This window comes from Paramormyrops kingsleyae, chromosome 7, assembly GCF_048594095.1.
Source record: "Paramormyrops kingsleyae isolate MSU_618 chromosome 7, PKINGS_0.4, whole genome shotgun sequence".
NCBI lineage: Eukaryota > Metazoa > Chordata > Actinopteri > Osteoglossiformes > Mormyridae > Paramormyrops > Paramormyrops kingsleyae.
The window spans coordinates 27568872-27594976 of record NC_132803.1 but is presented as its reverse complement, the minus strand read 5'-3'; the positions used below and the strand labels follow the sequence as shown (position 1 = coordinate 27594976).

The window sequence follows — 26105 nt, the reverse complement described above, 5'->3', positions numbered from 1 at the left end:
TAAAGTGAAATCTAATTTTAATAAATAAATCATACAAAAATGAACAATTAACTTTTTGCCATAAGGTTTAACGCTAGAAAACACCGACAGTACGTTTTATTGGTTGGCTTTTTCTCTGCCTGCCTTGCTGCTCATTCCAGGGTTTGACATTGCTGGTGCTTGTGGCTGTAAGCTGCTGTATGTTCTACTGGATGGAAATGCTTCAGGAGGTGAAATAAGTTCATGCTATTTGACAGCCTGTCATTTTCTTATCATCAAAATTTATATGACGATAAGTGTATATATGGATAATACATGTTTATATTGGCCAGCTTTTATGACTGGAAGAAATGTCTTCAGTTGACATTCACTACTCTCTCTGAGCCGTAATAACAACTACAAAACCTCACAATGTGCTCGAGCAGGTCTACTTAGTCAGCACTAAGCAAGATAATTCTATCTTTCCCCAGAATTCCTTAGAGGAAATCCAGAATTTCAACACATTATGCCTTATAATCAGGCCACTTCTGATTAACATTTGTAGCAGGAACTGTGAGTAAAGTTCTTTTCTCATATGGAACGATTATTGCTAAGTGACTACTTGATGTGTTGATTTTCCACATTGCTGTTACCATGGAAGATGCTGCCTGTAGGCGCATCGGTTGAGGTGGCCGATCGGTGTCCTTTATCATTAGTCACAAAGCCAGTGGGGCATGTCCGACATCCGGCAACAGCCACAAGGCAGCTCAATAAACAGGCTGGTGAGAAAGCAAGGGACCGGCCCCACTAATGACGATGGCCTTTCCTCTGCGGTACCGTGAATGTATGCTGACAGGCAGGCAAGCCTTCCTGATGTGAATCCAAGAGAGGATAATTAGCACAGAAATAGAAAGGCCCTCAAGGCTAAACCACTGGTAACTAAAACCAATTTAGGGGACCCTGTCACCATATGTGGGCCGGCAGGGTATGTTGTCATAACAGAACCTACGGAGCAAACAGCCGCAAGACCCAGGAAGCAATAACGGGGTAACAACACGAGTAAATTAAGAGCATATAACCAAGTTCTGCTGGATTTTGGAAACGTATATTACCATGGCTGCTACAAGACAAACGAAACAAGGTGATGTAGGCCACAATACATTTATTAAGCTTTTAATAAAATAAGTGTTTCTTTTATTCTTCTTGTTAAAGGCAATAATGAAAAAACAGAACTTGTGTCCAGTTACCATGACAACAGGAATATAATAACCCTTACTGACCCGCTGCCTATCTGCTTTTTATTACACGGAACTGTTCAGACTCTCTTCCTCTCTTCAGTTCTCTTTTTCTTTTGCTTTCTGTTGTTTGAAATGCCCACGGAGTCTGTTCTCTGAAGGGATGGCAGGAGATTCCCAGAGAACTGAGGGTGTTATGCAGGAAGAGTGGGCTCGCTGCCTCGCTGCCTCCTCGCACCCCATCTCCTGCCTGCTACAGTGGACTGGCCCAGGAAGAACAGGGTTCTGACCAGCTGATTCCTGCTTCCTTGTGGATCCTGAGAAATGTAGTTATAATAGATCTCCAACTGACCAAAGCACCCCCCCCCCCCAGCCCACCCCCCCACCAAATCTATCCACTCCAACCCACACGCCAAATGCAGTCATGTAACAGGTAAAATCAACGTCTACTCAACAATGGCTTTGCTCCTCACAGTCCATAGGTGTAAGACCCAGAGGTCCACCAAGGGGGCTGGGCCAGGCCCGGCCCTTCCCACCACCACCCTGTGGGCCTGGTGACCTTCGCGGCCGATGGGCTCCACTGCACCGACGCCTCCAGCCACCCCCGCCCCCGATCTTCAGGTCATTTGCTGGAGTGCAGCGTGTCTTGGAACTTGGTGCTGGTGTAGTGCATATGGAAGCCCTTCTTGTCGATGGTGTCGTCGGAACGGAACATGATGACGATGGAGTCGCCAGCAGAGTAGATCTCCTCTGGGGGCTGGGGGGGTGGAGAAAGGGCAGTCAGCTCCACTTCTCTCAGGAGGGGGCAGCAAAACAGTATTCGGGGATTGGGCAAGGGGAGAACCAGGCAAGCGGACACAAAGCTTCCGTCGCGTTAAAGGATTTCATTCATTTTTTTGCATCCGCAGATGATGCATGTATCCAGAAAGTGCTCAGAAATAAGAGCGTGGCCAACACTCAATTCGCAAACTTGATTCTTTTTATTTATCAGAGAGCCTCCATCTGCCAAACTCACTGCTGTTCTCTCAAATTGCATCCACTGGTACTCTAACTGCAAATTATAATTTACAAGGGACAGCACTTCCCCTCTAGTCAAGTCTGGGCAATCTGAGTTCACCGCACATCAATACTGAACCGAGCAGGACCCAGTTTCTGATGCTGTACCGCACTGTCTGTTCAGACCAGAGGAGGTCTGCTCAGCATTCTTACCCATAATCCCTTTGCTTTTCCATAGCAGCCTCTTTCAGAGGCTTGTGCACGTATTTTCTGAAATCTATTAAAACATATTAATATGTATTAGAGCATATATTGGAGCCAGGGAAAATGTATGGATGCAGAGAATTTTTACACACAGGGTGCACTAATTCTTTCCCCAAGGCTCTCAAAAACTTAGACGAAATGAGCGCAAGGTCTATAGAAAAATACAAATTCTGGCCAGGCTTGAACACTTGACCTAAATAGGACAATTACAGGCAGAAAAGAGGAACTCTGGGCTCTGGGGAGTGAAATGATTATTCAAGGGGCACACAAGCCAGAGAAGCAGCCAGGGGAAACCTAACAAGAAAGGTTTCAGCACAGCCTCTTGACTCTTTCCAGATTTATTTCCATGCATGATCTGTAAAAATGCTACCAACACAATAAAGGGCATTAAAGCTCGATGTCACTCTAGTTAATCACACCAGTACCTACAGGTAATTATGCTAATAAGGATAATTGTTAAATAGACCACGATATGCGGCAATCAGTGGCTGGTCCTACCCCCGATCCACAGTAACGGCCCAGCCGGGGAGCCTTGGTATCTGCGCCGTCAAAGAGCTCCACGTAGTCATAGCCACAGTCCGCCTCCTCTTCCACCTCGAAGGTCTGGAAGATGATCTCCACCCCATAACCCTTCTCAGCTGAGATCACCCACTGGCAGTCGGAGGCACTGGGGTAGTAGTTGTCCCCGAACTGGGCGTGGGAGTACAGGTCCTTAGTCTTCACCTCGGCCTTCAGGTTGCCGCCACACTCTGTGTGGGTTGATGAGGTGTGTTGGTGAGGTCATTCTCCCAAACGACCCCGACTGGTATTATTATCTGGGTTGACCCAGAGTTTGCTGACCTGGGCTTAGGTGGTTCTCTCAAAAGAAGCCGAGGCTGGCCTACCTGCTGAGTGTGAGGCCTCAAAGCCCTTCTTCTGCACAGAGTTGTCAGAAAAAAACCGCAGGAACATCCTGTCGCCAGTGGAGATGAGGGGGGCCGGCTTCTTGCTTCCGCAGTAGCGGCCCAGACTGGGGGCCTTGGCGTCCCGTCCGTCATAGACCTCCAGGTGGTCATAGGCACACTCCAGGTGAGTCTCCATGTCAATCTCATTGAAGGCCTAGTGTAAGGATGGAGCGACGACTCTGTTATTTCCCAGAATGCAAATGGGAATATGCATCAGCAGAGGTAACAGGCCATGTCATCACATCCGAGGGAATATATCGGGCTACGTCATCAGTGTATGGGACTAAATATTCACTGTTTGATGCTATATCAGCCGACATCATCACTGCCAAAGGGTTTCATCACCGCTGCTACAAGGCTACATCTTCACTGTTATGAGACTACATCAGGCCTCATCTTTACTGCTAAAGGCTTTATCTGGATACATCACCACTTGAAGGGGCTACATCTTCACTGTTATGAGACTACATCAGGCCTCATCTTTACTGCTAAAGGCTTTATCTGGATACATCACCACTTGAAGGGGCTACATCTTCACTGTTATGAGACTACATCAGGCCTCATCTTTACTGCTAAAGGCTTTATCTGGATACATCACCACTTGAAGGGGCTACATCTTCACTGGTGAGACTCCATCAGGCAACGCCATCATTGTTAAGAGGCTACATCGGGCTATATCATCACTGTCAAGGGGCCACGTCTTCACCGTTATGGGGCTAAATTAAGCTACATTGAAGGGCTACATCATTACAGCTATGGGGCTACATCAGGCTATGTGATCATTGGGCAACATCGTGGCTACATTATTAAGCATTAAGTTGTTTTCCACTAAGCCGACAGAACAAGGCAGACAACATACAATTTTGATGCGATGGCCTGGGGTGGTGGACAAGGCCCAGGTACAGGCCTTCTTGCTGGGGTAATTATCAGGCCAATTGGGGCTCGTGATGATGCCAGATACGCTATTTATGATGTGATCACAGCCCGCTGCAATGGAGGAAAAGACAAGCATCAATGTGGCATCAGCTAAAAGCTAAGCTCAGCATTTCCCTAAGATATTTATACAAGTTCACATTTTTGTATACTACGGAAAGAATCCCAAAAAATATACTGCAAGACTAGTGTAAACTTTAAATGGAAACTACTAGAAAAGGTGTACTATCAGCATCCCTTCTGCAGCTGGTATCCTGCAAATCCACGTGTGTATCGCCGTGGCATCGCTGGGGGCACTCGCGGGACACACCTTCCTTGCAGTCGTGCCGGTTGTCGTGCAGGACGAAGCCGCTGCGGCACAGGCAGCTGTAGGTGCCCAGCGTGTTGACGCACTCGTGCATGCAGCCACCGTTCTCCTTCGAACACTCATCCTTATCTGCAGAACCACAGGAAAAAAACAGGGGCTGGGGGCTCAGACGTCAGACAGGCCAGGCAACTCATGCCGCAGAAAAACACAATGACAAACCATGGCCGAGATGAGGAGGTCTGGTGGGCTCCCCGGGTGCCAGTTTTAACCTGGGGCCGCCCACCATGGCTCACAGCCATAATGAGGGACACAGCAGACATGGAGTCATGCGATGCAGGAATTAATGGTTAGTGTACATGCATAGTAAAACAAATTGAATGATCAAAAAGGTATAAACTTGATGAATAATTATAAAGTGTTAGAAATAGTTAAAACGAAATAACTATCTAAATAAGATGCATAAGATTTGTTTTTACGAGAAAAAAAGAAATATGAAAAAAGCACCGACTTTACTATAAGCAAGCTCACAGAGGGGGACCTGATTACACAACATCAACACCCAAAATGAATGGCAGCAACTCCCACAAGCAATGTTTCAGCATCTAATGGAATGCCTCCCCAGGAAAGCAGAGGATATCACAGCAAAAAAGTGCAACCAAATTCATATTAATAACTAGGGATGGACCGATCCACATTTTTTCAGTTCTGATCTGATTCCGATACACAACGGCTCATAACGATATAGTTTCCGATACAGTAACTATTTTACTTTAATATTTTAATATAACAAATATACGATATATATTGATACTTTAAATATTATAAATATTTTTCAACTAGTAAATACAGATAAAAAAATCTTTAATTAGGCTACTAGAAACATACATAACGTACTGTTCCACCCTGTATGTATATCATGTTTTAAGCATTTTTGAGGCATTTTGTAGTTCCATTTGAATATCTTCCAAGTGATTACAGTCGTCCCTCATTTATCGCGGTTAATCCGTTCCAGACTCTACCGCGTTAAATGAATTTCCGCAAAGTAGGATTCTTTATTTCTTTATTATTCGGCTGCACCTGGCGTTGAAGGATTTGAGGGGGTGCTCGAATACATAGGCCTACAGTCCATACGTACAGTAATTTTAATTTTAATTGTAATACAGAGGTGTATAATTGACTCAGACAACCGAGCGCGCGCTGTATCATTTTCACTGTCTATCAACTTTTTAATGAATAAATGTATTTGAAAAAACCGCGATAGAGTGAAGCCGCGAAAGTCGAAGCGCAAAATGGCGAGGGATGACTGTATACGCAAGTGGCGAATGCTTTAAATGCCCCATAATTTTTCTCCCACTGGCAACAGCAGCACTTCGTTTCGATAGCAGCCCCTTGTGTATCACAAGCTGTAGCAACACAGCCCAAGTTAGCGACTCCCAAATCATACATTGCTTTTTTCATATTAGTCGCGTTGTCTCGCATTTTCCACTAAATGCTACTCCCACCTCTCAAAACTTTGTTTTTACTAAGATTGCAAATCGCTGTGCTACTAGTTCCTGCTTAGAGCGTAAAATATTTCCTGATCGTCACCTTCTTATCTGATCTGTTCTTACGCTCCTCCTACTGCAACGGGTATGCGCATGACGTAACAGCAGGCAGAAGTCACTGTGCTCACACCCACTGAGTGGCAAAAAGACTGAGAGGCAGCCATAGCTTTTAGCATGAATGCCGCAAAAAATCTAAAATGAGAAAGAGCTGTAGTGCGTTTGGCTGTACAAATAGATTTAACACGAAATAGGAGATATCTTTTTTGAGACTGCAACATCCGAAATAACTGAGTATTAGACGTTGATCGGTCACGTATGGCCGATACCCGATCCGTCAAGTAGGTCTGGATTGGTGCCGTTCGCGATCCAAATATCAGATCAGTGCATCTCTATTAATAACCTTGGTTTTAGAATGAGATGTGGCACAAGCTGGTGTCCGCATACTACTGGCCATATAGTGTATATACAGAGTACCAGTCCTGCTGCAATATGACTAACGCATTCCTGAAAAACCTCGCATTCACTAAAATCGCATTTTCAAATACACATATTCTATGGGGAAAATAGAGCTAAGAGAACACGACTCCAAAACTCAGTAACTTATTCCAAATGAAATGAAATAAATTATAAAAACAATGATACCAGTGGCCAATAATATAATTATATGCATTTTAAATAAGAAATTATAATAATACATTAATAAATTATATCATACACATCTCCTTTGAGTCTTATGAGTCTCACGAGAATTGCCTACTAACCAGTTCAACTGAAAGTGCCAAACTTGCTAACTTATATGTGAACAACTGGATCCCAGTGTGGATTTTACCTTCCCTGGGATAGATAAATGTGTTTAACAGCTCCTGCTTGTGCTCTGACACAGAGGGGAGGCAGCCTGCATCTCCACACGGCCACTTACCTGAGAAGAACTGGGCCCTGAAGCCCTTTTTAGACACTGTGTTGTCAGACTTGAACTCAACGCGAATGTTGTTGTATAGGGAGGTGATCGCCTCAGGCTTCTCCGGACCACAGAACCTCCCATGCAGCTTGGAGTCCGGTGTGAGTCCACTCCGCACCTCCACGTAGTCGTACTTGCACACCTGCAGGTATGAGGCAGAGGAAAGTGGACAAAATTGACCCCAGAGAGGTTTCTTTTCAAAGCCAAAGCTACCTTGACCGAATTCCCAGTTGGAAGCATGTCATAGAGCGGTCATCAACATCTAGCAACATCCATGTGAACCATGGAATTCGCAATCAAAGCTGAACCTCTTTTCATGGCAGCGCATCCTTGCAGTATTAATAACTTTCTCTTATCCACTATTGCAATATTTGCTTTATGCTTACATTACACAATGTTACATTGCAGTGTCTGCATATTTATTATAATAATTATAATTGTGTTACTTATATGCACCTTAATCTGTACTTCTGATCCGTGTTTTGTGTTAATTTATGTTTAGCAGAAGGACATACAAAGTAGATTTTCATTGTATGGTGGAACTGACTGTTTACTGTGCATACGACTAATATACTCTTGAATATTAATACTATTCATTTATAAAACTTCTAGATTTACATTTATATAATTAGTAGTGATGGCAAAAACTACGCTTCATGAACCATGTGCTGTATTTTTTGACCCCACTAGATGGTGCTGTGTGATGGAAAAAAAGGGCTCAAACATGCCCCAAAGCAAACCAAGAGCACCATTTATCATTTGCAAATGATTCATAAGGCATTGTTTTGTACATGACTAATATTTAGCTACCTGTTTTCTAGACACTTATTTACCTAATAGTTGTCAGATTTCATTGAAGCAATTCAGTATATACGCATTTCTCACTGGTACAATAGTACCAGAAGTCAGCCTGTGATAATTTAAATCTCCACTTTTGAGTTATCTGACTCTTTAAGCACATTACCACCCACTGCCGCAGCAGCGTGATTGACAATCATTTGCTTACGTCGTTGCCCTCTGTCTCAAAGGCATCAAACTGCAGCGTGATGCGATGCTGGGGGGGCGCCACCAGCTGCCAGACGCAGTTCTTGTTGGGCGGATACTCCCGTGGCCAGCCAGGACTGGTGATGGTGCCGTTGGACTTGGTGAGAAAACCGCCACAGGCAGCTGCTGGGGTGGACAAGTCACGGGTTAACACCAGCGGCAGCTTGGACAGGCTTTGGAAAGCAACCAATCAGAGGGCTGTGCCAAGGCCAGTGAGGTGACTGAATTGCTTCTGATAGGTCACTAGTGCTGTCACATGGTGCCTTCCGGGCCAGTGATTCTCAACTCAGTCCTCAGGGACCCCAACACAGTTCATGTTTTTGCTTGTTCCCAATAAACCTGTACCAAGTATTCAGTGTTCTTGATATGCTGGAAAGTGGGAGGAGCAAAAATGTGGACTGTCCCTGAGGACTGGGGTGAGAATCTACGCCACACATCAGTATTCAGCTATTATGTTTATCACTCCATCAACAAAATTTTGGTATCAGTGGGCACTTGAAAAACAGCACAAAAACCTGCACATACAGTTGGAAAAAACAACGTAAAAAAGCATTCCGTTTATCAAGTTGTTTTAATCGTAAATCATTCATCCAGCCATCTTGTTATGGTCATAGTCACAGGAGGGTCAGGAGCATATCCCGGGCAGCAAAGGGCACGAGGCTGGGGTGCAGCCTGGATTGTTGCAGGGCACAAACAGACAAGGAGAAATCTGGAGACGCCATTTAGCATAACTGCACGTCGATGGGTTTCATGGGGAAAAACAGAGCAGAGGTGCAATCAAAAATCAGTTCTCTAATATTATATGGAAATTATCTTCCACCTTAACTTTATATGCCAAAGGGCCTTCATCCCCCAACACAGGCCAGCCATATTGAGGAAATGGCAGCGTTTTCCTCACATGAAGGGGGCTAGAGTGCTGGGGAAAAGGGCGAATAAGGCCTGCAGGGTTTAGCTGCAAATCCTGCGGATAAAAGAGGTCTGCTGATGGCTAAACAAAAACCCACGTGTCCACGAAAGCTCAGCCCCGCGTTTCCACTGGCAACGGCAAGAGCAATCGCAGAGAACAGGCAGAGAGGTGCTAAACCGCAGAGCCGCTCGGGTCGCCATGTGTGCCGCTCTGTAATCACAACTCTCTTTGATTACTCAGTTATTAAAATTTCACAATACACAGGAAAGGTGAGCTCACTGCTAAACTGCATTCAGTCTTGGCTTAATAGATTAGCTGGTACACAGTTTAATTAGAGCTGATTAAGCCTCTATTACAATGAAACAAGCCCTGAGAGACGAGACAGGTTTTAACAATCTAACAATTATGTTTCTAATTGTTTTCAGTGTGAACTATCACAGACTCTTCTTTGAAGTGTTATATATGTTTTTCTAAGGTTCCTCCAAGCATGAAGGGCTTTGTGTGAGCTGCGTTTTGGAGGTGTCTCAGGAGAAGGTGACTAGGCTTAACTGTTGATTTGGTCCCTCATTTTTACAAAATACCTCCCCAGAGATCCCAGCCACAGCCTTCAGTGCGAATCCCAGGTGTCACTGGCTGTCCTGAGTCCATTTCCAGTCATAATCACTCCCTGGGTTGTTTTTCTTTCTCACCTGAAATAATTTTGTGTTGTGTGTCTGTACCGTTCCATGAGAAAAATATATACCCCAAATAAACTATCATTTCCTGCCCCGTGCCATAATGTCCAGTTTGCCAGCCTGACTAGAGGCTTTTGTTAACTCTTTCACTTCTTCTGATGAAGTTGTGTTTGTACATACAGGATTTGCCAGTCATAGCATATATTGTGTAATTTAATTGGTCGGTCGCTGTACATGTTGTGTTCTACCATCCCACGGACGCATGACTGGTCAGCCATTACGCAGAAGGTAAAACTCTATTATTATTCTGCACTGGGGAGCGGTGCACTGGAGAGCGGTGCACTGGACAGCGGTGCACTGGGGACACTCACCCTCGCAGCTGCGTTTGTCTGCTGCCAGCTCGAACCCAGGATCGCAGGCACAGCGATAGCTACCCAGCATGTTGATACAGCGCTGCTCGCACCGTCCATTGTCTGGCTTGGAGCACTCATCCATCTCTATGGGACAAAACGGGAGGCGACAAACGGCCGTCACCAGTGGACATGGCCGCTGGTGTCCTCACCCGCCTGGAGACTCTCACCACCTTTGAAGAAGCTGGCGGCGAAGCCGGCTTTGTTGACAGAGCTGTCGGACACGAACTTCATCCAAAGCTTGTTGGAGCTGCTGTTGATGTTCTCGGGCTTGTCATAGCCGCAGAAGCGGCCCAGCAAGGGGCTGCTGTCCAAGTCGCCGTCCCGGATCTCCAGGTAGTCGTAGGTGCAACTGTCATGCCTCTCAATCTGGAGGAATCCCCAAAGGGCCGATTAGAGCGTGACAGCTACACTGGGCACACACGCCACTTTAATTTATGTTGGTTTTTATTTGATCCCTTTGTGTAGCTGGATGTATCTACAGAGACGTTTCAGGTTAAATCTCAATCCCAGGCAATTACAGCTCCACAACTGTGCCTTTCATTGGGGGAAAATAATTGGCTTCCTTCCAGTCGGCCAGGCCATCCCGGCGTTCTGCTGTGAGATGGGCCATTCACCGATTCCGCAGGCGGCTTCGGTTTGCCAGCCGGCATCAAGGGAGGAGACTCGCTTCCTACGGTCCCCGTTCAGCTCCGGTTCGCTGCCGCGTGATTCAAAGAGGCAGAAAAATGCCGGGAACAAACCCAGATAAGCTGCCGCCAGCTTTCGTTGGGCCCAAAGGACAGCTGGACTCAACATGGGCCCGCTAACATTTTGTGAAAATCAAGTAAATGCTGTTCTAGCCAACAACAGTTGGCAGCTGCACTAACCAAAGTGTCTTCATGCACATGACCATTATAAGCACTTAACTTCTAGTGACAATGGCAAGTGGTTTTCAATTATTAAAAAGCAAGAGAAAACTGCTTTTTATGTTCACTGGTTTAACTTCTGAGATAGAAGTACCAACACTCTCAGCTCTGATTGGTTGGTTATTCTCCCATCCAGATTTCATTGGTCTTTCTAAATGAACTGATCTGATTACAAGATGGATTCTATAAACCCTACCCAAAAGAACAAACTGGAGGTCCAGTATTTTCATACTTCTTTGGTGCCATTTTTATCGGCTATTACACAAGTATGGTATATAGGCAGAGAAAATCTTTTCACTTGAGTCTTGGGCTACATCACCTGTAAATGAACAGTTTGAGCTCTAAACTGTAAACACTGATAAAAAACTATAAAAACTTCTTATCCCAGAATCCAAACTCAGAATTCATATTCCATTATCTATAATACAGGTAAGCCCTTTTCAGACCTAGACCTACTATTTCCAGAGACTGAAACCAAAGACTGTTGGCAACAAGGCTACTGATGAACATGAGGCTTTTTCACTAGTAGGGGGCGCTCCATCTGCTGAGCAAAACGCAAACAGCTTAGCTTATGTGGGTTTTTTTGTGGGCTGAGTAAAAGAGCACTGCATTGACCAAAAAGAAGGCGCTACAATAATGACACAACACTTCTTAATTTTCTGGGAGGGTTCGCTAACAGGAGCAACACATCAGACCTGCGGGGGGCAGCAGAGTCGCCCTAGCAGAGTGAAACACACCCTCCCACAAGCGAACTGCTACAGTCACGAACAGGAATTATGTTCTTCTGTTTTGTACATTTATCCCATTTGTGAACCCTATAGTTTTTTGTGTTTAGTTTTTTTTTTTAAACATTTTGTGCTATAAAACACATTGATTCCATATAATTACAGTGCAGTGGAACTTCATTTTCATGGCTCTTTAATGGGAGCGGCTGGGGTAGAACTGCAGAGCCCTTAAAAAAGACAATTTGCTCACCTCGAAGGACTGAAAAGCGAGGCCCACGTGAAAACCTGGTGCCACGGTGACCCGCCACACACACACCTTGTTGGGCCGATAATCGTCTGGGTAGTTGGGAGACTGGATCTGTCCACTGTCACGGCTCAGATCCCCACCACAGATGGCTGTGGGCAGGTGACAGGGTGGTCGTCACTACTTCATAACACTTGTCCCTCGTCCCCATTGCTTTTAAGAAGCCTACTTTCACCTCTGGCCTGTTTGAGCTGTGGATAATGCACTGAAATGGAAACAGCGACCCCCCCCCCCCCTTCCAAATGGCAGCTCAAACCCGAGGCAGCTCCTTTATGGACAGTACCTTCATACGCCACCGAGAAGCCCCTCCCCACCCAGTTGCTGCTGCTGCGAAACTCGATCCACAGCCGGCTGTCTGTCGAGGTGATTGGCTCAGGCAGTTTGTCGCCACAGAAACGACCTGGGAAAAGCACCAATTGCCTCTTGTTAGACTTGGGCTCTTAAACAACAACAACGACGCTGTGCTAATGCTGTGCCTCATGGGAGGACATTCCATTGAACCTTTTGACCCCCAAGGCCACATTTATTGAACATTTCCCTTGTACTAAGAATACACCCCTCGGCAATGTTAATGGAGGCAATTTCTCCAGCTGGGACCTTTAGTAATTTAGATTATAATCATAACTGCATGTGGGTTTAAAGGAGGCCCACGCTTTCTCTACATGCCTATGCAGAAAGAGGCTTTTGATTAGGCGAACATGCTGTATTGCAAATTAGGACAATGAGATTCACCTCATCGAATGAGGCGGACATGAGGGATTGTTAAGAAAGTTGTACATCAGGCAGCTCTCCCAAGAGAAGCTTCTTGTTACTTGCTATTGCTCATGAACATCACCAGAAAAACTATTATCCACATTTAACAAATACATGGTACAGTACAATTACTTTTCATTTGCATTTCCTCTCATTTACTGTTGTTTTACGGCCAAAATACCCTCATTGAGTAGCCTACCAGCTAAGCATTAGATTTGTGTTTTTATCGCATATTCATCCATCTTGGGGGGTGGGTGTTTAAGTGGGTTATGGTGCTGTGCCTGTGATTAGATGGCCACTGGTCCAAATCCCAGGGTCAGCAGAGTGATGTCACCACTGGGCCCCTGAGCGAGGCCTTTAAATCCAGGGTCTGGCTGGTGATGCTTTATAAACTATGTATGTCACTTAGGAGAAAAGCATCAGCTAAATAAATATATCTTACAATCTTATCCTGCTCAGGATCTTGAGGAGGCCCTGGATCTATACCAGTCAGAACAGGGTACAAAGCAGGGTTACACCATGAAGGGGTGCAAGCTCACTGAAGGACACATACAGCTCTGGAAAAAATCAAGAGACCACAGCACAATTTTTTGTTTCACTCATTTCTCAATTTAAGGGTTTGCATCTTTGAATAATATACATTTTCTTGCAAACTCTAGCCTGGCTCTTCCCTGCTTCTCATTGACGAAGGGCTTCTTCCTTGCTTTATGGGTCTTCAGTGCTGCTTCTAGGAGCCTAACAGTGCTAATTGTCCTAACAGTGCACTTCACACCACTTAATGTTTCCCATTCTTTTTGAATGTCACTTGAGGTCATCCTCTGATTCATGGGAAACTGTCGGATAAGTTGACAGTCATCTCTGGCATTAGAAAGTTGCTTCTGGCTTCTACCTGGCTGGTTTTCTGGTCATTCCCAGTGCCTCCTGCTTCATCTTGTTCTTGTGTACTGCTGTCTTAGAAATTTCGAACCTGGAAGCAGTCTGCCTCGCAGTGTAGCCTTCTACCTGCAGAACCTGGATTAAACCAGGACTTATAAAAGCAGATATTTAAAAAATATAGAGTGGTCTCTTAATTTTTTCTAGAGCTGTACATATATAATAAAGATCATGCACAATGGCAGTGTTCCTCAACCTAATCCTCGAAGACCCCAAGACAGTGCAGGTTTTTGCTCCCTACCAAGAGCTGGGAGAGAGCAAAACATGGCCCATCTGGGGGGCCCAAGGACAGGCTTGAGAAACACTGCATTATGGGTAATGTAGAGATGACACTGGACTGCAGAAGGACACAAGAACACTGGAAAGAAGTCCACACAACACAGAGGGAACATTTAAACAACATAGAAAAGAAACACAGGATTCAAACCCACAGCCCAGGAGGTGTCAGGTAACAGCACTACCCACTTAATCATTGTGTCATTCCATTCTGTCATCTCTATGAATTCAAATTAAATAAATGGCATTTTAACTAACTGTGATAAAACAGAAAATACTATCATGGCAACCATTAAGAATTGTCACAAGTACGAGTATATTATTTGCTTACCAGTAATAAACCATTTTATCAACTGAAAATGCATATTTTTCAATATGCACATATTTTCACCATTCGTCAAACAAAATCCTACAAAAAGAATATCGCTGCTTTAAGGACTCTCTCAGTATTATAAGATGACCCTGTTATTTACACAATACCTGCGGAAATGTGTACTTAAACTAGCATTAAAAATGCTGTTTGTGGCAGTCTTCGGAAATTCTAGAGGAGTTGAAAATAGATTTGTTATGTAAATAAGCCCAGCTTTAAAGGAAAAACCTGCACATTTACAAAAGATGGAATAAACAGAAAAAAATACAGACTAAAAATCAAGCAGGACTCGGCGAGCCATGGATACAGACCTTTAAGAGCAGCTTTTCTCCAGTATCCATCCCGAATCTCCACATGGTCATACCAGCAAAGGTGACTCCTGTACAGGTCCATGGATGTGAAATTCAGAATAATCTGGTGAAAAAACGGCAGCAGCTGTCATGACCTGCTTGTATGATCCTCGCGTGTGCCACGCCCCCTCATTACCTACGCGTGCTTCCCCGATTGTGATAACCTGTTGCCTGTTATTTTCTGCTTGTCTTGTGTATTTAGTACACGTTCAAGTCTGTTTCCCCAGGGCTGTCATTAACGTGAGTTTGCAGTGTGCTCCCCTTTGTCCTGTCCGCTCTAAATAAACCCTGTTTGATAGTATTCACAGCTCTCTCGCCTGCTTCCCCGCTTGCCCGCACGCAGTCATTACAGCAGCACATGGTGAAATCCTTTTCCAAAAATGATTTTTAAAACAAATAATAGCTAAATCCATTCAATACAGGAGAATGGTGAGCTTCTCCCAGGACACACAGAGCACAAGGCAGGGGACACCATGGACAGTTATGTGAGTCCATCACAGGGTACAAGGTAGGGGACACCCTGGACGGGATGCCAGTCCATCACAGGGTACAAGGCAGGGGACACCCTGGACGGGATGCTAGTCCGTCACAGGTTATAAGGCAGGGGACATCCTGGATGGGATGCCAGTTGATCACAGGGTACGAGGCAGGGGACACCCTGGATGTGATGCCAGTCCATAACAGGGTACAAGGCAGGGGACACCCTGGATTGGATGACAGTCCATCACACGGTATAAGGCAAGGGACACCCTGGACGGGATGTCAGTCCATCACAGGGTATAAGGCAGGGGACACCCTCGACAGGATGCCAGTCCATCACGGGGTATAAGGCAGGGGACATCCTGGACAGGATGCCAGAGCATCACAGCATACGAGGCAGGGGATACCCTGGACCGGATGTCAGTCTATAACAGCATACGAGGCAGGGGATACCCTGGACGGGATGCCAGTCCATAACAGGGTATAAGGCAGGGGACACCCTGGACGGGATGCTAGTCCGTCACAGGTTATAAGGTAGGGGACATCCTGGATGGGATGCCAGTCGATCACAGGGTACGAGGCAGGGGATACCCTGGACGGGATGCCAGTCCATAACAGGGTATAAGGCAGGGGACACCCTCGACAGGATGCCAGTCCATAACAGGGTACAAGGCAGGGGACACCCTGGATGTGATGCCAGTCGATCACAGGCTACGAGGCAGGGGACACCCTGGACAGGATGTCAGTCTATAACAGCATACGAGGCAGGGGATACCCTGCACGGGATGTCAGTCCATAACAGGGTATAAGGCAGGGGATACCCTCGACAGGATGCCAGTCCATCACAGGGTATAAGGCAGGGGACACCCTCGACAGGATGCCAGTCCATCACAGGGTGTAAGGCAGGGGACACTTTAGGCGGGATGCCAGTCCATCACAGGATACAAGGCAGGGGACACCCTCGACAGGATGCCAGTCCATCACAGGGTATTAGGCAGGGGACACCCTGGACGGGATGCCAGTCCATCACAGGGTATACGGCAGGGGACACCCTGGACGGGATGCCAGTCCATCACAGGGTATAAGGCAGGGGACACCCTGGACGGGATGCCAGTCCATCACAGGGTATTAGGCAGGGGACACCCTGGATGGGATGCCAGAACATCACAGCATACGAGGCAGGGGACACCCTGGACGGGATGTCAGTCCATCATAGGGTACACAGTGGGCATTTCTGAGTCACTTCTGATTGACCTAATCACATGTTTTAGTGAGGAAACCCATGCAAACATATGAACACTCATACCCACAAAGTAGGGGGCAGGAATCAAAGAGCTACTAACCGGGGGGAACAACTGGAGGGGGGGCAGAAGGTCTGGGAATTATGCGTGGCAGTCCTACTTCTAAACTGAGCCCCCTTGAGCCACAGCTAACAGATTATCCATCCATCCATCCATCCATCCATTTTCTGAAACCGCTTGTCCTATTTAGGGTTGTGGGGGGTGCGGAGCCTATCCGGGAGGCTATGGGCAGGGCACCAACCAATTGCAGACTAAAAGATTATTAATTGCCAAAACACTTATTTGTTATTATTCTTCATTTCCAATGAACTAAAGAATGGATGGAGGGATGGAGGGATGGAAGGATGTCTCGCAGCAGACACAAAAATGTTTCCTCACACACTTCTGTCATAAAGCGGTGTTTCCCGGCAGCAGTGGGGCGACCCCGACGTGACCCTGACCCACCTTCTCCCCAGGTGTGACAGAGACCCTCCAGACACAGTGCATGTAGGCCGGGTAGCCGTTGGGAAAGCCTGGAGAGGAGAAGTTTCCGCTGCTGTCCTGCAGGCTCCCGCCGCACTCTGGCCACACACAGAGATGCAGCGTTAATGGGCATCTGCGGCCAGGAGGACCACGTGCTGGACTGACGTCGCCCAGCCGACCCTTTCACACATCACTCCGCGTTTGTTAGGCACGCAGCATTCCGAGAATAAAACGATCCTCGCATTATACCACTAAGTACAGGACTTCAACGTACCATAAACATAAGGCCGCAATTGGGGCATGGATACCTGGGCAGATTCAGGGGCTCTGCACTTTACAAGGGCCCTTCAATACGTTACATTGTGAATTTCATTCGGTGGGGAGGGAGCAAGGTGACATTTTGTAAGGGGACCCAGAATTTCTAGCTATGCACCCTGCATAAATGTAACCCGCCTCCAGAAATACCTGATTGTGAAAACAGGTAGTAGGTGATCCATGTGATAAAGGCCCCTTAGAAATGGGTCTCACTCAAAAAGAGCAGAGTCACATGCAAAAGGACGAGGCTCCGCCCAGCAAAGGAGGAAGACGGCCCTCATTTCTCAGGCTAATCATTATTTGCTGGACTTTTTCTTGTCTCTTCCAGATGGTCCCCAGAGCTAATGGATGACCTGTGGTGCGTCGCTAAACGTACAGCTGTGAGTGAATGCTTTTTCCCACCCCCACCCAAACACCGCCCATTCCCCCCATCGCAGCCTTCGTGCACATGCATCCTACACGCTAAGTTTCTCTCTCACTTGGCATCCAATCTCCTTCCCCTATCAGTCAGCAATCTGTCCTAAAGCTTCCCAGGTACATGGGCGAGTCAAAAAAATCATTCACAATGTTCTTTGCATTTTTTTCCCACATGATCAGAACCTCAAACACATTTCACCCCTCCCAGTTCTGATCTATATGTGACAGACTGTCTTCAGAGCTTAAACTGTGTAAAGTGCCACTTAGATAGCATACCGCTAATCACCAAATTCAGCATGTGAAATCTATCATGAAGTCTAGGAGTCAAGATTCCTGACACCTGCAAACCCTATACTATGTGAAAGATCACTTGTTTTCCTTTGTGCCATTTTATGCATAAGTGCTGCTAAATAGCCATTAAAGCAGCTCAGTAAAGGTAAGTCCGGGAAGTTCCCACAACTGTGTGAAAGGCGCCCCCTAGATGGAGGCAGTGCAGGATGTGCGCGGCTCTTACTGGAGCAGCGGTAGAGTTTGCGTGCCTGAGCGATGTCACCCTGGCTCAGCCTGGTCCTCTGGCCAATGGGAGGCCGGACTCCGTTCACATCGTAGCGAGGCAAAATGGTGTCCAGGAACACGCCCCTGGAGGAACGGGGAAGCGGAGGGTCAGTGGAGGGGGGGATATATATATATATGTCCAAAACACACACACACACACACAAGCACACACACACAAACGCATACAAACGCACATGGGTTTGTAATTATATCTTTGTGGGGACTCTCCATTCATTTCTATGGGGAAAACTCTAATGACATCATAACAACCTTAAGCCCTAACCAGCCCTAACCCTATAAATAACCAAACAAACTACAAGACTTGACATTTTTAGTTTTTTGAATCTTTATAAAATTGAGGTTATCCTTGTGAGAACCAAAAAAAACCGTCCCCACAAGTTAAATTATTACAGGTGTTAATCCCAAGGAGGGGAAATCTGGTCTCCACAATGTAATAATCACAAAACGGCCTCCACACTCACATACAGCCATGGAAAAAATTAGGAGAGCACAGCACAATTTTTTGTTTCACTCAATTCTCAATTTATGGGTGTGCGTCTGTCAGTAATATATATTTTTCTGCAAACTGTAGCCTGGTTCTTCCCTGTTTCTCATTAATGAAGGGCTTCTTCCTTGCTTTATGGGACCTCAGTCCTGCTTCAAGGGGCCTGATACAAACTATCCTAGCAGTGCACTTCACACCTGTATTTAATGTTTCTCATTCCTTTTGAAGGTCACTTGATATCATCCTCTGATTCATGGGAAACTGTCGGATAAGTTGACGGTCATCTCTGGCATTAGAAAGTTGCTTCTGGCCTCTACCTGGCTGGTTTCTGGTCATTCCCAGTGTCTCCTGCTTCACCTTGTTCTTGTGCACTGCTGTCTTAGAAATTTTGAACCTGGAAGCAACCTGCTACTCAGTGTAGCCTTTTGCCAGGAGAACCACAATTAAACCATTATTTAAAAATGCAGATTTGTTTAAAAATATAGAGTAGCCTCTTAATTTTTATCACGGCTATATATACTCACCCAGTACTTGTAAAGTCTTAGGCAATCAAAAAATGCTTAAAGCTATTTATCTGGGTAACAAGTGTTTATTTGCTCAGGAAAAAAAATGCAATTTAACATTACAACATATGCAAATTAATAGTAACTATTTTTGTTCACCAAAAAGTTCCTGATATCTTATTAGACAGATCGATGAACCCAGCTTTGGTTCCCAAACCCCCCCCTAAGGGGCATCCCAATCAGTCCATGAATGTGTTACAACCAGCTCACTTTATTAGATCCATCCATTTTCTGAAACCACTTGTCCCATTCAGAGTCGCGGGGGGAGTCAGAGGCTATCCCGGAGGCTACGAGCACAAGGCAGGGAACACAGAATACATGCCCATAAAACAGTACTATTTAATAATGAATGATCCTAAGATCTCTGCGGTCTGCTCCAGGGCGTGAGGGCAATCGGGTCTCTAGCCCTATTAGACCACCGCCTCCGCCTCGTCGCCTCACTGCCTCATCGCCTCACTGCCTCGTCGCCTCACTGCCTCGCCATTCGGAAAAGGTTACAACTCCACAGCTTCGCCTGACCTTTGGCAGGTATCCCCTCCCCCCCCCCCCTCCCAACTCTTATTATTTCTTAGTTGATATTCAACATTCAAGAAAGATGCTCTTCTAATGGGAAACTTGATGTTGGAGTGAACATGTTATGAGAAAAGTGGAAAAACAGAAAGATAAAGAATCCTGTGAAAAAGTAAGAGATACAGAGGTAATCAGGGAGAAAGAATGATAATCTAAAGGATAACTGGATAACTGGAATGAGAACCAGGACAATACTGGGTTTTTGTAGATCTAGCTGGGATATTTTATATACAGGGATGTTTTGGTCTGAGAAGAATGGTGTATTGCATTAGCTCATATTGCTGATCTCTCACTGTATAAATATCTGTACATTTCTAGGTGTGTTTACTCATGGTGACTGTTGAGGGGAGCTGCACCCCCCAATGATAAAAAAAGACTTTTTACAGCAATCATTTTAGTTATAATTATTTTCCACAATATAGGGAAAAGACTCTGAACTTGGGGTAAACCTTCTTGCATCCATCTGAGAGTGATTGCAACAATAATGAAATTTACACTGGGTTATACAACTTTTAAAAAATATTACATCTGGCTGCTTGATTTTAATTGAGTTCCCTACAGCTTTATTTTCCAGGTCAGTGATAAATCAAAGATAGGCAGTCAATAAGCTACACCAACCTCATTTCAGTTTGCATTGTGAGTGCATAATGCTTATGGTTGTCAGTCCAAAGTTTTCCTTGTGTTTTACATGAACCATTCAGGTCATGACAGGAATTAATAATAATTAATGCAGTAAGGAACCAATAATCTGCAAATAGAGTAACATGGTCTAACAGGCTATTTCCTTCTTTTAAAGGCCAACGGTCCCCAGCAGTCTTGCATTTTTTTGCTGTCCTACCCCCATGATAAATGCACCCATGCTGGTCAATGCGCAAGTCTGGACTTGATGTGGGCATCAAGTCAGCTCCCACTGTTAAGACACCAATCTCAGGGATAAATTGTCCAGTCAGAATTTTCAGAAAATGACAGGTGTTATTTTGACATCCCGTTGGTTTGGCTTTACTGTCCCCAAAAAATGTTCACAGTTAGGCAAGAGTTATGAAGAACACAGCAAAAAAACCCAAAGCCAATAACACAAAAGAAGAAAATGTATCGTCATCGTACCCAGTAATACATCAGCAAATGACCTCAGCTTATGCACATTCCTAAACTCTGACCTCACTGTTTCGCATCATTTTTTTGCTTCTATTGTTCTCCAAAGAAGTAAAGAAGGGCTAAGAAAGGACGCACCCTCCAAGACCCCCCCCCCCCCCAGTCACCTCGTTGACATGTCCCCTGTCCCCATGGCAACGCGACAGCAAGCGACAGGCGCGTGTGCAAACGGGTTGCTCCGGTCGCTATCAGTCTGTACAAAAGAAAGTGCTATCCTGGTCCATATTTGTTTTGGCCAGCAGCCAGCAAAAAAGAAAAGAAAAATAAAGGTTCACAGTGCACTGTGTGGAAAAGAAGCTTTAAATGCGGCGGCTAGAGTAGAGGAAAGCAAGACAAAGCAAGACAAAAAGCGAGAGACTGCCGTGAAATCTTTCAAACGGCGATGGCACTGCAGTCCAGGCTTCCCACGGTGCCTTACAGTACGGATGGGCGTCGCCATTGATTTCCTTTTCAATCCATTACAAAGTAAAACCAAGGTTAGTATCGCCAATACCGATCCCGATATTCGGTGCAAGCCCAACCCTCGCGATAAAATTTGTTGTGCTGGAGTGGGGGGGGATTGCTTCTTCGATAGTCCCCTTAATGTCTTGCTCCCTATAGTAATATGAACATTTATATGAAATCTAAAAATTTAAAATCGAGATTCTCAAAATCGAAGGAATAGATCATTTAGTGTGGATCTGCACATCGCCACTGTACAGAAGTCGTCCTTTAAAAGCCCTTTTCCGTTCACCCATGACACGTCAGTTATTCTTGGAATGGCCTTTTTTTGGACCACGTAAAAAGGACGGGACTCCAAAGGCATGTCTATGCGGCACAGCCTCGGGTCCAAAACAAACTGAGGCGGTTTTGGGAGGATTGTGTCGAGCTTGGGGTAATTACAGCACGGAGACTGAAACTGCCAAGCCGGGACCTGACATGTGGCAGCAGGCAATGATTTTTGGTCCTTCTGGGGCTCTTCAGACTTTCTTACTGTAATAAAAATAACACACAATCATGTTTTATTGTCACGTGTTTGGAGGGTGAAATTCTTGTGCCATAGTTGCAGGGGAGGGGCAAATGCTTGGGGGGAGGGGAGATAAAACAAGCAGCAGTGCAATACAAAACAAAACAATGCAAGACAAGTGCAATCGAAAATGTTCTCCAATTTTCCCAGCATGCATTTTTCCTTCATCAAATGGTAAAGAGAATGTGCGGATGGCTGTTTACAGAAATAAATCAGGAAGTGAAGGAAATGAGTGCACATTCTAAGTGCACATTCTGAATGCACATTCTGATTGCAAATTAGGCACATGTTTTCATTTCCAGCAAATATGAATTTTCAGGTTCAGTTACAAAGATGATGTCTTTTCTTGGGTGAAATTGGAATACCCATAGGCAGTGTGTGTGGTGTGTGTGTGTGTGTGTGGCACACTCAATTCCAATGCTTATCTCATTGGTCGGCTTGGAGTGCTTCTTGGCATTAAAGGCCTCTTTTCACCAAATCACCCCTTGTGTGTTTACGTGCACCTCTGCTGTCCTGCAGTCACTCCTTCAGTGCTGTAAGGCACATGCACGGTTAATCTGCATGATTTCTGAATCTCATCTTATTGTTATGGTTGTTCTCCTGCGAGGCCCAGCAGCTACTGCTAATGTTCTCTCTCTCTCTCTGCTGTTGTTCAGCAACAATGGCACATTTATCGCATGTTAATTTTTTTTTAAGTTTTGTTTAGCTGCCTTAGTTCTCTTACTCTAAAACCAAACAGCCAAAAGAAGGAAATTACACGATTAGACTGGTCAGGCAGATATATGACGACATCATCTCAGCCCCTGATCCAGAACTCAAAAGGAACACCCCACAACACCGGCACTCTTGCGGGTTAACACGCCAACATTCAAGACAACAAGCATGGCAACTAACAGGTCAATAGCATTGGCTGGACCAGCAGAAGTTTTGCTTCTGTTTATTATCTTCATTTGGCAGGAAGTTGTTTAGACAAGTGACTGGGGAGCGTCTGTTCTCATGGGGCCCAGTGGTGTACATCCCAGGCAGATCATCTCTCAGTCTCCTCACGCAAACCCAAGAGAGGCGGGACAAGAGATGGAGCCCCGCATTGTCGCCAGTGATGGACGAACAAGACAAAACAAAGGGCCCATCTGTCTGTGCGATCATGTGTAAACACTCCTGAGTGACAGATTGTCTCACTGTTTTACTATGACTTTAGTCTGTAGCTGTGTCTTTAGGCGAATAAGTTAAGGGTCGGTACTGTACGGGAAGTAACAATATCATACTGGTACTCTGTAATAAGGGGTGGAGCTTATGTCATGGGGTGGGGCTTATTACTTATTGGGGAAGTCTATTCCATATGAGGAAGCTGATACCATATTGAGAGGATGTGAACAATTGGCTGGGTTTTTACAATAGTCAGTACTGGTTTTATGGTTTATGTTATACAAGAGAAGGGTTAAGGTTGGGCGGAGCAGGGTCTGTACCATAACGGAAGGGGTCAGTGGTGAATGGGGTTAGGGTATATAATGGGATTAGGGTATATAATAGGGTATGGTTTATAATGGGGTTAGGGTATATAATGGGATTATGGTATATAATGTACAGTACTTTGGGAAAGTCGTAGGCAGTCAAAGGAAACATTTAATGCTATTCATCTGCATAGTAAGCAAGTATTTGCTCTGAACAAAAAACATATTTAACATTGAAACAATAAACTTAATTTAACATTAGAAAATATGCAGATGCACAATAAAAAAACTGAGAAGCATTTTTTTCTCCTCTCCTAAAAGTTTCAGATATCTTGTTGGATGGCTAGATGAACACTGCGTCAGTTCTCAGACCTTTCCTCAAGGGCATCTCCGCCATTCAATGTATCTGTTCAATTTCACCATCAGCTCACTTAAATAATTAATGTAACTAGTCAAAAAGTCAGTGAGAGTGTGTTAGTGGAGTCAAAAAAAAAGAAACAAACATGGGTGTATCGGATGGCAAGGAACATACTGGGGTGACTTGAGCAGTTTTGAAATGGCTAAGCTGACACTTTCACAGACATAATATCATAGTTTTAAATAAAGATCATTTAAACATAATTTTCTTTGACTTCCTACGACTTTTGCATAGTACTGTATAAAGGAGGGATCAGACTGGGCAGATTAAGGTTTATGCTTCTCAGGTGAGAAGCTTTTTGTCTCTACAATCCAGGTCACATGCAGTTAGTCCATTAAGACATTCTAGGTCTTGTTTACTAGGATCAGAGTTCACTAGGACAGACACACGAAGAATGACCCCTATCTTAATACTACCCATATGACACAAAGACACCATTTACGCTGTTTTCGGCAGCATGAATGCAGCAGCTGTGCGAGTCTCAACTTTTAAACCAATGCGCAGACGACAGTGTTCATCACCGGCGCTATCAATTAGGAGCCCTCACGCCTGGATGACTTATAGGCTTGGACGGCATTCTTCCACAGTCCGCCTTTACAATTCCCCCACGAGTCACGGAGAAGCCGTCAGCTGCAGCTGGAGCGACAGCATTCCGAGCTGCCGTACCCCACAGGGACGCGGGTTTCCTGAGCCTGGGTCCGCAAGCTGCCCCTCTCCATAAATTGATGGGGTTCTCCATTCCAAAAAATGTAAGAACTTAGGGGGAGGAACTTGTGCTGCACAGTCATTTAAGACATTTACATGGCATTTATTTAGTGCAAGCTTTTATCCAAAGTGATGTACATTTGAGAAAACAGGGTCATCCAATCCCTGGGGTTGGGGGCCTTGTTCAGATGCCCGATGGCGACATCACTCTGCTGATACTGGGATTTGAACCAGCAACCTTCCGATCACAATCACAAACCTTACCTGCAAAAACATAACCCACTGAAGCACATACTTCTGGAACATCAGGCTAAGGTGACCAAAAGGGAACTCTGACTGAGTTTTTAATCATATTCCCTCACAGGAGCTGACAACAACATTTATTAGGTTCTTTCGAGTCATGCTTTATGCTGACGACAACGATATGTATGCCACTAATTCACCTCATCTCCCAAATGGATTGGCTTTAGTTCTAAAGTGTTATCACCCATAGAGCTAATTCCCTCAACACCCACAATGCCCCTCTGCCGGGTCAACAAGTGGCTGGTAAACAGCCTCCCCCCCATCTGAAACACTGAGGTCCTGCAGTCCAATCAGTCATGTAGTAAACAAGATAATTATGCAGGAAAGCCAAAGACAAGTTAATTGCTGCGTCGCTTGAATTTGGCCAGAAAAATAAGGATTACAATGTTCTTAATGAGATATGTTAAAATGTGTGCCCATTGAAAATGCTGTAAGAATTTCCAATGAAGAATGACAACATGAGCCACCCATGAGCGAAGGCCAGGCTCACTCCGGCGACCTTCTGATCACAGGCACAGAGGCGGAGCCCACTGAGCAACATGCTGCTATGCTGGCCAACTGAGAAACGATGCAAATCAATGCAAAATTAGCGAAGACATGGTGCACATGAAGAAAATCAGCAATGTAAAGTTAAAAAGGTGCTGGATTTCCAGGGAAGTGTAAAAGAACCTTCTCTGGAAACCAAAAAAAGGAGAAATGTGCTGAGTGAAAACCGCAGCCGATCTGAAAATGATCGAACAATAGGAATATTACTGTCCAAGCAACATTGGCCAAGGAATATTAGGAATATTACTGTCATACAAGTTTAGCCCCAACAACAGATGCAGAAGAAAAAATAATCAACAAGTTTCAAGAGGAACCTGGCAGAGCATGCAGGCAAGGTGGAATACCAAGTGCCGTAGACTGCCTCAAACTGGCAAGAAAAACAGTGCAAAAGGTCAGACAAAGCTTGATTGTAACACAAAATATTTTTGTGAATCAGATGGTTTGTTAATCAACTGCACAATAAACAAATTGACTATATAACTGCCTATTGTGGGACAAAGCATGAACTTCACTGAATAAAAATATGAATTCTACATTCTGGTTTTGCTGCTAATTTGCAGCAG

General features: G+C 45.1%; 1 protein-coding gene across 2 annotated transcripts in view; it reads right to left on the bottom strand.

Moving 5' to 3' along the window:
* LOC111857333 (bone morphogenetic protein 1-like) overlaps positions 1-26105 on the bottom strand; it is a 45337-nt gene continuing 19232 nt past the window's right edge. Inside the window, exons 7-20 of one of the 2 annotated variants that reach the window (XM_023838063.2) lie at positions 18283-18407; positions 17019-17134; positions 14755-14857; positions 12395-12511; positions 12058-12203; positions 10348-10543; positions 10136-10261; positions 8146-8309; positions 7101-7281; positions 4641-4766; positions 4257-4384; positions 3338-3551; positions 2952-3202; positions 1-1950 (exon numbers count right to left, since the gene is read on the bottom strand). In XM_023838063.2, coding sequence (XP_023693831.1) covers positions 1816-1950; positions 2952-3202; positions 3338-3551; positions 4257-4384; positions 4641-4766; positions 7101-7281; positions 8146-8309; positions 10136-10261; positions 10348-10543; positions 12058-12203; positions 12395-12511; positions 14755-14857; positions 17019-17134; positions 18283-18407 — 2128 coding nt within the window. In that variant the 3' untranslated portion in view covers positions 1-1815. The remainder of the gene's footprint in view (positions 1951-2951; positions 3203-3337; positions 3552-4256; positions 4385-4640; positions 4767-7100; positions 7282-8145; positions 8310-10135; positions 10262-10347; positions 10544-12057; positions 12204-12394; positions 12512-14754; positions 14858-17018; positions 17135-18282; positions 18408-26105) is intronic. The other variant, XM_023838064.2, reaches the window with a different exon arrangement.